General features: G+C 36.2%; 1 protein-coding gene across 1 annotated transcript in view; it reads left to right on the plus strand.

The window, feature by feature from the left end:
- LOC138158756 (polypeptide N-acetylgalactosaminyltransferase 11-like) overlaps positions 1-13,721 on the plus strand; it is a 71,784-nt gene that overhangs the window by 21,683 nt on the left and 36,380 nt on the right. The window contains 1 exon segment of the mRNA XM_069084947.1: positions 12,122-12,247. Coding sequence (XP_068941048.1) covers positions 12,122-12,247 — 126 coding nt within the window.

Here is a 13,721-nt window from a genome sequence, read left to right on the forward strand (position 1 = left end):
TCCCTCACTTCCCATGTCCAATCAGTGGACAAGTGCTTTCAAATTCTCCCTCTGCATCTTTCATATTCAATCTCCTATCTCCTCTCACCCAGCAATGTTCCCAGTTCAGATACTTGTCACCTGTTATCTTCTAGAATATTTTAGTAGCTTCCTAGTTCATCTTTCCATTCTACTCTTCTCTCTCCAATCAAAACTCCATGTATGGACTAAAATAATCTTCCTAAGGCACCAGTCTGACCATGTTTTTCCTTGGCTCAAAAACCTTTAATGCCTCCTTATTGAGTTTAGAATAAAATACCAACTCCTCATTCTTCACAATTTGACTTCTATCTATCTTTCAATCTTGTTCCCTGTTATTCCATAACATATGCTTTGCATTCTAGCCAAACTGAATACCAGCTGTCCCTCAGGCTCAACATACTGCCTTCTGGCTCCATGTACATACTGTCCCTCATCTAGTCTCCCTCAATACTTTTCTTTCTTTGGTCCTCAGCTTGGGTACCACCTCATGAAGCCACTTTAGATTCTCTGCTGCCTTACTTGTATACATATTCTATGCCTCCCTCCTGAGGGACAGAGCTATGTTGTTTTTGTCTTTGTATCCTCAGCATAGATCAGAAAGGTGCTTCATAGATGTTTGTTGAATTGACTCAAGTCCTATCATGTTGCATGGAAAACACACCATTATATGTAGTAAGAATATGACTTCAAGTGAGCAGAACCAGGAGAACATTGTACACAATAACAGCCACATTGTGCGATGACTAACTTTGATAGACTTATCTCTTCTTAGCAATGAAAGGATCTGAGACAACTCCAAAAGACTCATGATGGAAAATGATGTTCACATCCAGAAAAAGAATTATGGAGCCTGAATGCAAATCATAGCATATTATTTGCTCCCCCCCCCCACTTTGTTTTGTTGCTTCTTCTTCCTCGTGGTTTTTCCCACTGGTTCTAATTTTTCTTTACATATCACACACTATCATGGGATGGGGAGGAGAGATGGGGAGAAAATTTGGAACTCAAAATCATATGAAAGTGAATGTTGAAAACTAAAAGTAAATAAAAAGAAAAATACTTTTAAAAAAGAATATGACTTTAAGAGTCTTCTGCTTTCCTAGCAAAAGAGAAGTTTAAGTCTATTTCCATTGGGCCAGTTCCAAGGACTCTCACTCACAAGGAAACACAGAGTCATGAGGCAACAAAAATGGGACCCTGACCAATAAACCCTGCTGGGGGGCCTGCTGCAATAGAACAAATCCAAAACCTCTCAGCACCATCTTGTTTGGGAGAAAGAGTTCTGCAAATAACCCTCTGACAAACTAGAAAGTATCTAGGGGACACCATGCTTGATTTTTTTAACCTAGAACCCCACAGTCATTTCTGGATGGTTCAAGTCACTCCCTGGAAGCATGACTACACTTATAATGTGTAGGCAGCTGTTTCCAAGTGCCCTGGCAGGTTATTTTCTTCTGTAGCTGTATGGAAATTAACAGTGGACACAAGAGCTCCAAATGGCTGCTGTTCTCTGAATTCCGAGGACTAAATAGGCTGTTGTTTTAAAGGACTGACATAGCTTACATGCACATATCAATGGCAAAATTATATCAGACCATATAACCTCTGTTTTATAGTCCTAACTTCCCTGATTTTAAATCCACAATATATGGATTTGAATTCCATAGAACTGAAAGGATGTTGTTGTTTTTTTTACTTTGAGCATGAGAAGCTTAAAAATTAGTAGATTAAAATATTTTTAAAGCCATGGTACATATAGTTCTACTTCTGGCTCATTAATGAATGGGTTCAAAAATTAATAGATGATGTGACTTCTATTCTGCTGCACTATCCTGATTCTTCTCCTGCTTCTCTGATTTCTTACTTTCTATGTCCTTAGTCTTCTTCCTCTTCTTGCATTCAACAGGTTTTTGTCTTTGGTCCTCAAGTCTCTCTCTCTGTCTCTCTGTCTTTCTCTGTCTCTGTCTCTTTCTCTGTCTTTGTCTCTGTCTCTTTCTCTGTCTTTGTCTCTCTCTCTCTCTCTCTCTCTCTCTCTCTCTCTCTCTCTTTCTCTCTCTCTCTCTTTGTCTCTCTCTATGTTTCTGTCTCTCTGTCTCTCTCCCTATCTCTGTCTTTGTCTGTCTGTCTCTCTCATACATGCACACACACATGTAACTGTAATTTATTTTCTTTAGCTAACTTGAGGAAAACAGACTGCTGACATTATCAACTAAAAACAATTATAACCCAAAACAGAGTCTCTGAGGAAAAACTTAGAATGAAGGGAAAATTGGAAAAATGACAGAGGACTAGGTTTCCATTTCTTGGGAAATTGAAATGTCACCTTTCTGTCATTTTGGATCTCCATCCCTGACACTGATGGATCTGATCTATCAAAAGGGTCCTGCAAGCATTCAGACTGATAAAGTAATGGTCATAAGACAGGTTTTATTTCACCTGACAAAAACACAGAAGGAAATAGTACCTGTACTAATCCATAATTTGTAAAGGTCTTTTCCTTTTTTCAGAAGGCATCAAGCAATTCTCCATCTGGTTGGGTTCCACCTTCTGTCTGGACTTATATCATCCACCTGTGAAAGGATAGATCCTGGTTGCTTTTCAGTGTACATGGGTCTCTATTGTGCTAATTCTTTTGGAATCACATAGGTGGTTTAATCTATAAGCCTCTGTCCAAATCTGAATAAGGCTTTCTCTCTGCTCCCTCCTCTCACTGGAGCACTGAATACCTTTCTCTTCTCTCTCTGATTCAGGCCATCTTCTTCTCTTCCATATCTATATCTGGCACTGGGCCTTTGATGAACTTAGTTCCCTCTAAATTCCACATAGAGGTGCAAGCCTTCCATCGAGCATTATGTTTGTGTCCCTCTGTGTTTCTGTCCATTGTTCTGATTGTGTCTTCTGTTTCTGTGTCCTGCCCCACCCTACCCACCACCACTTTCGATTTTCTGCCTCTTTTTAAAGGCCAAACTCTGATAATATGTGACTTCTATTATCAACAGTGTGTCAATTCAGAGATCTTCATCTATGCTTCCTAAACAAGTTGTAGGATAAAGAGAATTTGTACCTTGTAGGAGATTTCACAACTGATTAAGGGCCTAGGAGGAAGAGAAAGGGCTTACTCTGACTCTGATACCAGATTGCCTTTGGGAACAAACACAGTACAAACTACTCTGTGGACTTTTAAAGCTCAAAATTGAAACTTGCCCCTAACTGACTTTTCTAACCTCGTTTTACATTACTCTCCCTTTTTGCAAAGCTCTTTGAGAACCTCTGGAGAGGAAAGGAGAAAGAAGAAGGGAATTACTATTGTATAATACAGGTATATTGAAGAGTGTATATCTTATTTTTGAATTTGAATGCCTAGTATCTTCGTAGTTCCATAGATCCATAGTTGGTGCTTCACAAAATGCTTGTTCATTGGCCGATGCCTGGACATATCCTTTACACAAGCAACTCCCAGAAAGTAAGAGAAAGAAGAGACTTCAGAGATTCTTCTAGTTCTTATTTTATAGGCAAGGAAATAGACTAAGGAATTATACTAGTTAGCATCACAGATGGGGCTGGAAATGGACTTCATCATTTTCACATTCCAGTGCTTTTTCTACTCTTGTAGCACCAGTTTTCTGTAATATTTAATCTGTATTTTTTGCTTTTTTTTCATTCAACACAAACTGTTAAGTCACTATAGAAATATTAGGATAACTTTAAATAAACTGAAAATTAGATGACAAAAATAATACAAACCCCATTTCCTCCTCCTTTTCTCTTCAAATATATAAACTTAAAGAATCTTAATATCTCTTTTATATGGTTGCTTTTGGTAATGTTTGTGTTACCTCACCGATAGGACCCTACTTGGCCCTAACCTTGCTTTCAGAAAACTCGATGAACAATAGGTGATTGGATATCATTTCATGAGCAGTTAGGGGATGCAGTGGATAAAGTGCTGGGCCTAGAGGCAGGAAGACTCATCTTGGTGAGTTCAAATCTAACTTCAGACACTTGTGATCTTGGACAAGTCACTTAACCCTGTTTGCCTCAGTTTCCTCATCTGTAAAAGGAGCTGGAGAAGGAAATGACAAACCATTCCCAGTATCTTTGCCAAGAAAACCCCAAATAAGTTTTTTAATGAAGAGTTAGACATGACTGAACACCACCATAATCATGCAATTTCATAGTCATACTAGGAGAAATTAAATGAGATTAAATTGATTGAACAAATTGGATGATGAATCCACATTTACTTGATTCTGTGCCATTCAGTGCCAGCCTACTATAACTTGGAAAAAAGATAAGACCATAAGATTTCTCTACATTTTCATTTTTTTATGATACACAGTTTAAAATTCAAAATGCTTTTAGAGAATTGCTTCTCCTAAACTTTATGTAATAAATGCAGAGATACAATATTTCAGTGGATATGTGATTTCATTCTGTATATAAGCATAGACTGTAGCCCATCCAGTGTCTATGGTCAACTATACAGCCCTAGGATCAAATCTGAGACCATAAAAATTCTTTTAAGATAGAAGGATCACAGATTTACAACTGGAAGGGATGTTAGAAGTCATCTAATCCAGAGCTGTCAAATTTAGGCCCAAACCAGATTAAAATGTAATTGGGAAATGTTTAACAAAATAAACAAAAATATAACACAAGTAATGTTAATTTGTGGTTTTCTAAGTCAATACATAATCCACAGGGATCCAAGATCCATTTCTATTTGAGTTTAACATCGTTGATCGAATCCAACCTCCTAATTTCATACTTGAGGAAACAGGTCCAGCCAGATGATTTGTCCAAGGGCACATGGCAGGTAGCAGAGGCAGGATTTAAAAGCAACCCAGCTCTTCTGACTCCAGATCCAGTCTTTTTCTCCCTACAGCATGGCACCTCTCATTCTGTGAAGTTCTTATCCATGCTTTTTGCTATCTTTGTTAATTTTTTTTCCTTTCTGGTTTATTCTGAAATCCCCTTCTCTGATTTGTGAGTTATAATCTTTTTTGTTCCTTCTTTAATTACTCTGTGCTCTTTATGTAGTGAAAGCTCCTGACGTTCCAGATTTGAACCCCTTCTTCTTAGTAATTCTGCATTATTTCCTTTATCAGTCCTGCCCCATCATCCTCCTTTTTTCCCTCCTGAGTTCCACTTTTAGAAGTATCAGTTCAGGAAAGGACAATGTATGGTGCTGTGTGGTAGAAATTACCCTGTGTCTCAAATCCTGTGTTTTCTCCCACCCTCTACCCTCTTTTTGAAAGTCCATGTTCAATATATGAAATGAAGAGATTTTAAAGTAATCCACTTATCTATCTCCAGACTGGAAAACTTCAAGGTTTAGCACCTAACATAGTGACTAGAACATAGTAGGAACTTAATAAATCATTTTTTATTTGTCTTATGGCTTACTTCTATCTCTGAGAAATTGAGAGCATGGGAATCTGAAGAAATTGTTATTGCTTTCACCTTAAGTAAAACAAAGGAGATAGGAGCAATAGTCGTTATTCCTGTGGTAGATTAACAGTACCTCTAGACCCTAGGCAGCAAGACCTGCATCTCCACATCTCTCTTCAGTCCATCTTCCCAGCCCCAGTCATGATCCAGGAGAGCAACTCATTTGGAGAAGAGAAACTTCAGCCCCATCAATTACGCACCAACTGTTACCAAGGGGTAGGTAAGCCAGTCTAGCTAAAGGAGCAAATCCCCCCAGTGAGAGACAGGAAGCAGAATGTGCCAGAGTCAAACCACCACCACCATCTCAACCACCATCTCCCCTCAGACTCTGATGAAGAAGTCACAACCTCTCACTCTCAGTTTCCTTATGGAAATGGGAATAATAGTTCCTACATCATAGGGTTGTTGTATGTATCAAATTAGATAACTTTAAAGTGCTTTCCAAACTGTAAAATGCTAGCTGTTTATTGTCCTTACAACAACCCTGTGCGGTAGATACTATTATCCCTATTTTACAGGTGAGTAAATTGAAGCTCAGAGAGTTTGATTGCCTTGCCCAGGGACACAAAGCTTGTAAATATCTGAAGTAGAATTTAAACCTAGACCTTCTGAATTCCAGCACTTTTTCTAAGGCACACTGCCTCTCTATTAGTGGTATATTTAAATTTATCCCTTTATTAATTATTCACAGATCTTAGATTCCAAACCTTATCAGAGAAAATTGATACAAATTTTTCCCCATTCAACTGCTTCTCTTCTTATTCTAGGTGCATTAATGTTGTAATGTCTGTAAAGCTTTTCAGTTTCATGTAATCAAAGTTATCCATTTTATTTTTAAATTGCCTTTGTCCCTTGTTTGGCTAAGAACATATCTCCCACTCATCATTGTCAGAGGTATATGATTTGCTTTTCATCAAATTTTTTTTAATAATATGATCTTTAATATTAAGGTCATATGCAGATGATATGATGATATACTTAGAGAATCCTAGAGAATCAAGTAAAAAACTACTTGAGACAATAAGTAAATTTGGCAAAGTTGCAGGATATAAAATAAACACACATAAATCCTCGGCATTCCTATATATTTCCAATGAAATTCAACAGCAAGAGATAGAAAGAGAAATCCCATTTAAAGTTACTGTAGACATTATAAAATACTTGGGAATCTACCTGCCAAAACAAACCCAGGACTTATATGACCATAACTACAAAACACTTTTCACACAAATAAAGTCAGATCTAACTAATTGGAAAAATATCATTTGCTCATGGCTGGGTCGAGCTAATATAATAAAAATGACAATTTTACCTAAATTAAATTATATATTTAGTGCCATACCAATTAATTTACCAAAAAACTACTTTATAGAGCTAGAAAAAATAGTAACAAAATTCATTTGGAAGAATAAATGGTCCAGAATATCAAGGGAATTAATGAAAAGAAATGCTAGGGAAGGTGGACTAGCTATACCAGATTTCAATCTGTATTATAAAGCAGCAGTCATCAAAACTACTTGGTACTGGCTGAGGAATAGAGGAGTGGATCAATGGAATAGATTAGGCACACAAGATTCAGAAGTCAATGACTATAGTAATCTATTGTTTGATAAACCCCCAGACCCTGGTTTTTGGGATAAGAACTCACTATTTGACAAAAACTGCTGGGAAAACTGGAATATAGTATGGCAGAAACTGGGCATAGACCATTATCTAACACCATATATCAAAATCAAGTCTAAATGGGTGCATGATCTAGGTGTAAAGGTTGATACTGTAAGCAGTCTCCTAAAACAAGGAATGGTTTACCTATCAGACTTGTGGAGAGGGAAAGACTTTATGACTAAACAAGAATTAGAGAACATTATAAAATGTAAAATGGATAATTTTGACTACATGAAATTGAAAAGCTTCTGTACAAACAAAGCCAATGTAACCAAGATTAAGAGGGAGGTGGGAAATTGGGAAAGAATCTTTACAACCTATGTCTCTGACAAAGGACTCATTTCTAAAATATACAGAGAATTGAATCAAATTTATAAGAATACAAGTCATTCCCCAATTGATAAATGGTCAAAGGATATGAACAGGCAGTTTTCAGAGAAAGAAATTAAAGCTATCTATAAGGACATGAAGAAATGCTCTAATTCACTATTGATTAGAGAAATGCAAATCAAAACAACTCTGAGGTACCACATCTCACCAGTCAGATTGGTTAAGATGACAAAACAGGAAAATGACAAATGCTGGAGAGGATGTGGGCAAATTGGAACACTAATGCATTGCTGGTGAAGTTGTGAACTGATCCAGCCTTTCTGGAGAGTAATCTGGAATTATGCCCAAAGGGCTATAAATACTTTCATACCCTTTGATCCAGCAATACCACTCCTAGGGTTATATCCCAAAGAGATCATTGAAATGGTAGAAAGACCCATATGTACAAAAATCTTTATAGCAGCTCTTTTTGTGGTAGCAAAGAATTGGAAATTAAGGGGGTGCCCATCAATTGGGGAATGGCTGAACAAGTTGTGGTATATGCATGTTATGGAATACTATTGTGCTATAAGAAACAAGGAGCAGACGGTCTTCATATTTACCTGGAGAGGCTTATACAAACTGATGCTGAGTGAGAAGAGTAGAACCAGGAGAAATTTGTACACAATTACAGACACAACATATGTGTGATGACCAACTTTGATAGACTGGACTCTTCTCAGCAATGCAGTGATATAAGTCAATCCCAAAAGACTCATGATGGAGAGAAACATGTGCATCCAGAGAAAGAGCTACAAAGAACTAAGTCTATATCCAGGTGGAAGCAAAATACCTGATCTTTTTCCTTCTCTTATTTGGTTTTATGTCCTCTTTACCATTTTTCATTCCAGCTGGTACAATACATCCTTAAACCTGACTAATGTATAATGTGAAAATATTTACAGATCCTATACTTGATTATATGCTGCCATGGAGGGGGGAGTAGAGGGAGGGGGACAAAATGTGAAACTCTCAGAATTGTGGAATTGAATCCTGTAAACTAAAAGGAAACAAACAAATTAATTTTTAAAAATAAATAAATAAATAAAAGGAAAAAATATTAAGGTCATATGTCCATGTAAATATATTGTGGAATTTGGTTTAAGGTGTTGATCTAAATCTAATTTCTTCCAGACTACTTTCCAGTGTTTTGCTATGTTTAATGGTCTTAGGAAAAGACAAAAATGGGAGGAAGGGGGGTCTATACTGGAGAGGGAGAAAGAAGAAGGAAATTACTATTGCAAAATAGAGTTATGTAAGAGGAAGAGTATATATAATCATGGATGAAGGAGTTGTAGGAAGGATCATCTCATGCACCTCATTTTCATCTGAATTAAAAGAAGATTGACTATACTTACCCTACCACACACAGAGATCTTGGTATATAAATACATTAAATTAAAAAGGGAAATAGGAGGGAACAGGGATAAGGGAGGGACAGAAAGGAATATAAGAGGAAGGCAAGGAATAGCCATAAGGGAAATCAGAGAATAGTCTTCAGCAAAACATATTGGAGAAGGGGTGGCTAGGTGGCACAGTGAATAGAGCACTGGCCCTGGAGTCAGGAGGACCTGAGTTCAAAAATGGCCTCAGACACTTAACACAAAACTAGCTGTGTGACCTTGGGCAAGTCACTTAACCCCAATTGCCCTACTTTCCCCTCTCCGAAAAGCAAAAGAAAAAAACATATTGAAGAAAGGAACATGAAGGGAGGATTAAAAGGAATGGAAGAAAAAAGTAAAAACCTAGTATTGGGATGGGGTAAGGAGAAGAGAAAAGGTGTAAGAGAGGAAACAGCCTGTTTTACAAGATCATCTGTGAAGCATGTTCTCTCTCTTCTACCACCTTCTTATTTATAAAGACAGAGGTGGGAATAAAGAGAGGACAGGATGGAGAGATATAGCTATTGAATTTAAATTAATTAAGCAATTAACCTATCCACAATTAATAATCATAACTATGAATGTGAATGGGGTGAACTCACCTATGAAATGAGAGAATACAACAGAATGGATTTAGAAAGCAGTATTTAAAACAATTGTTCGTGTGTAAGTTGAATTAATATAATATGACAAAGCTAAATTAATTTATTCATTACTACACAAATCAAACTCCCAAAAGAATGTTTTATGGAGCTGGAAAAATAATAAGAAAATTCATATAGGGAAAAAAGGTCAATAACTCCAAAGGCAATAATAAAAAAAAAACATAGAAAGGAAGTGGGTGTGTAACTACCAGATCTCAAACTTTATTACAAAATGGCAATTGTTAAAATTATTTGATACTGGTTAATAAAAAGAGAGATTGACCAGTGAAAGAGATTAGCTACTACAATTTTCTCCAATAAAGGCCTCATTTCCAAGATATATAAAGAAGTGATTCAAATTTATATGATGAAGAGCCATCCCTCTATGGATAAATGTCAAAGGATATGAAGAATGAATTTGCAAAAGAAGAAATCCAAACTATTAACAGCCATATAAAAATTTTCTCTAAATCAACAATAGTTAGAGAAATACAAATAGAACGACTTTGAGGTCCAACCTCCTGCTTCTCAAACTGCTAAAGATGACAAAAGAAGAAAATTACAAATGTTGTAAGGGCTGTGGGAAAACAGGTGCAATACTGCGCTATTGACAGAACTGAACTGGTTCAGTCATTCTGGAAAGCAATTTGGAACTATTCTCAGAAAGATTCCAACTTCACAACCTTGTCCCAACTTTGAAATTAAACTTATTCCCCAAAGAAGACACAGAGAGAAAGGATCCAGATCATAAAAAATACTGATGGTAGCTTATTTCATCAAAGATTAGAAACTGGCCATCCTCTTATTGGGGAATGACTAGACAAATAGTGCTACATGGATTAATGAAATATAATTGTGACCTAAAAAAAAGGTGAAATAAGCAATCTGAGGGAAAAATGGAGTGATTTTTATGAACTGATGCAGAGCACACAATGAGCAGAACTAGGAGCACAATTTATATAATGATAGCAGTATTATAGAGAAAAACAACTTTGACACACTCTAGAACTCTGTTCAACTTAATGATGAAACGTAGGTCCAAAAAAAATGAAACTGAAACAACCCACTTAACTTCTGAAAGAGAGGTCAAGAAGAAGTTAAGATGCAGAAAGGAACAAATATTTTCAGACATAGCTAATGTAAAAATTTGTTTTCCTAGAATATGTAGGTATTTATTGAGAGATTTGTTTTTAGTTTGCTTTTAAATTTGTTTCATAGGAAGGTTGATGAGAGGAACAGCTGAAAGAATATTTGGTACTTAAAAAAATCAAAATAATGTGATTACTGATTTACTCTGATACTAATAATTAATTAAAATTGTGGTATTGTGTGTGCTTTATATGTCATTGGGCCCACTCTCCGCTGACAGATGGATTGAATTTATTCTTGGGAGTTCTGTCTAATAATTATGTTTGTGGTACATTGCCCTCAGCTATATGAACTTCAGAATGCAGCTAAAGTGTCCTCTGCAAGCATAATGGGTCCAAAGCAATAAACATAGTAAAGATTATTAATGATACATAAAGACTGGTGGCTAGCATCAAAGTCCCTGAAACAAAGCACAAGTTATAATCCTCCATCTGGTTGGATGCTTAGTTTCCTTTTTCCTCAAGAGGTTGAATCTTAGTCACTTCAAACTCAGCACCAATAGGTGCAGTTCCAGTAGCATGAAAGGAGTCAAGGATCTGGATGGAATGCAGTTTCTGTGTCTTTTCACTTGTCTATTTCCTTACGGCTCCTGTTGATTTCCTTGTTCCAGCCTCACTCTGAGGGTAATGTCTCTTGACTGACAACTTTTACCATATACCATAATTTTCAGTGCAGTCAGCTTGAAATTCTAGATTATTATAACTCCTAAAGGTCCCAGTTTGGCTTTGAAACTTCATAGTTTCACTTGGTTACTGGTTCTAGGTTCATCTCTCTTTACAGCAAGGTTTCCAATTGCCATGGCCACAGTTCATGGCTTTACATGTGTATGAATACTCAAGTCTTTTTCCAGACACTATAAGTAGGATTTCATTGAGGTCTACTGGTTTTTTTTTTCAGTTGAATCCTCTAAGTACACAATTACTACTTATGTAAAACTTTTTTTTAATTTTTTGAAGGGCTTTCACTGGTAGATTGCCCTTCCTCTTCCTTTTTCCAGTAGTACAATGGGTGGAATATAAGGTTCAGTCAGAAAGGGCTGAGTTCAAATCCTATCTCAAACAATTACTAGCTGTGTAACCTGGGATAAATCATTTAACCTCACTTAGTGTTGGATTTGCTCATCTGTTAAATTGGTATAACATGTAATTGGTATAATAAAAGCATCTACCTCACAGAGTTGTGAGGATCAAATGAGATAATATATGTTTGCGATATGTTTGCCCTTTGCAAAACCTAAAATGTTATATAAATGCTAGCTATTATTATTATTACTCAATAAACTTTCAAAAAATAGTTTAAAGTTTCTTAATACAAATTAATACTCACTTGATCTGTGGAGCAATCTAATTATGTTATGGATTCCAGAAAATACTAAATACTTGTGGGTCAGTATCTGTGTGATTGTTTCCCATAAATATGTGATTATTCTTCTATTTTTAGATAATTTGCAAGAAGATCTACATAATTATGTCAAAGACAAATTTCCTGAGAATGTTAAATTAATAAGAAACGATAAACGGGAGGGACTGATTCGAGGAAGAATGATTGGAGCAAGTAATGCTACAGGTATAACATGCTGTGTACTTTTTTCTTGGATAAAAAGCCACATATATTTCAGAGACAGTGTATGGGTGTATTTAAAGTACACTAATGCCTTCTTTGTCTTAAAGACAATTCAGTCACAGGAGAGTCACGCAATCTTTGAAGAGCTCAAAACTGATTCTGGCCCATCCCATAGATGTTTGGGAGTTTAATCAGGATTTGTTGTATGGCCAAGCACAGTAGTCCCACTTGTTATTATTTGCCTTTAAAATAATATCAACCTTGAAAAAAGCAGCGGTTAATACTAATACATAACTAAACACTGTTGCTTTCATTTTGTTGATTCGGAGTATTAAAATGTGTATTGCTTCCACTGCTCAAACATGGGCAGCACATTTTGTGTCCTTGCATTTAGGGCCAGCTTTCCCCATGTTAGAGATATCCGCTTTCCATTTGGAGGCCCAATTCCTCTCCTCTGTAAATCTGATTAAGAGATAATTATAAGGTTTTCTAGCACAACTGACTCATCTTTGTGCCCTGGGATTCAGAGACCCCAAACTTGCTTCAAAAGTCAGTTAACTTAGTCTGTTTTTAATTGTAAAATTAAATTGGAAAATAGGACTGGTTTTTGTCATAAGCAAGAGTATTGCCAACTGTACCAAATACAAATTGCTTGTGACAGATTCTGTTCCATTGGTTGGGAGGAAGTGACTTAGAGAAGAGGGAATAAGTCTGAAAACAAATTAACACTAAATTATATTTTGTTTTTACTTGACTTTCTTTGATTTCTTTACCTGCATCTTGAAATGAACACTCTTTGTGACTTTCTGCCTGAACGTCAAGAATCAAGAAAAGTTACTAGTTCTTAATGGCTTAGGTTTAATTAAGTTTTTCAAATCAAGTATTTTCTAGGCATCCACCATGTGCCATTCTTAGCCTTCAATTGTACTCTACATCTTGACTCTTGATTTCCTAAGAGGCACTGAAAAATTATCACCCTGTGTTTTAAAAGCCGCCTCTTTGCTTACCATTGCTTCTCTGCATTTCTTTGCTTTCCCTTCACTGAATCTTGTTTTTGAATCCCGATATTCCCCAAGGGTATTTTGAATTGGGAACTGAAAAATTTCCTTATTGGGAGTTCACAGAAAGACCTGGGACTATAACTATTTGTTCAATAATCCTTTTGTAATGTTGAATTGATTTTCAGAAGTACATCCTACACATAAAACTCTATCAATCTTTTCTCCTCTTAGTCTAACCAAGACAGGATGAGGTTAAAGTGAGCAAAAAGAAAAATACCCCATTAATTTGTGACAGTTAAAACAACATGTGGTTAGACTTTAATTGCATTAGCCAAAAGTTGTTGGTTTATGCTTTTTGGTATTGTTTGTTTATTCCATCTCCTAGTAAAAAGTTAATTTTAAATAAATTCCAACTCTATTAAATTCAATAAACATTTATTGAGGGTTTATGTCCTACATATTTGTGTGATAGATGC

This window comes from Petaurus breviceps, unplaced genomic scaffold, assembly GCF_028583685.1.
Source record: "Petaurus breviceps papuanus isolate PSGF00001 unplaced genomic scaffold, PetGlider_PUasm1.0 115, whole genome shotgun sequence".
NCBI classification, from domain to species: domain Eukaryota; kingdom Metazoa; phylum Chordata; class Mammalia; order Diprotodontia; family Petauridae; genus Petaurus; species Petaurus breviceps.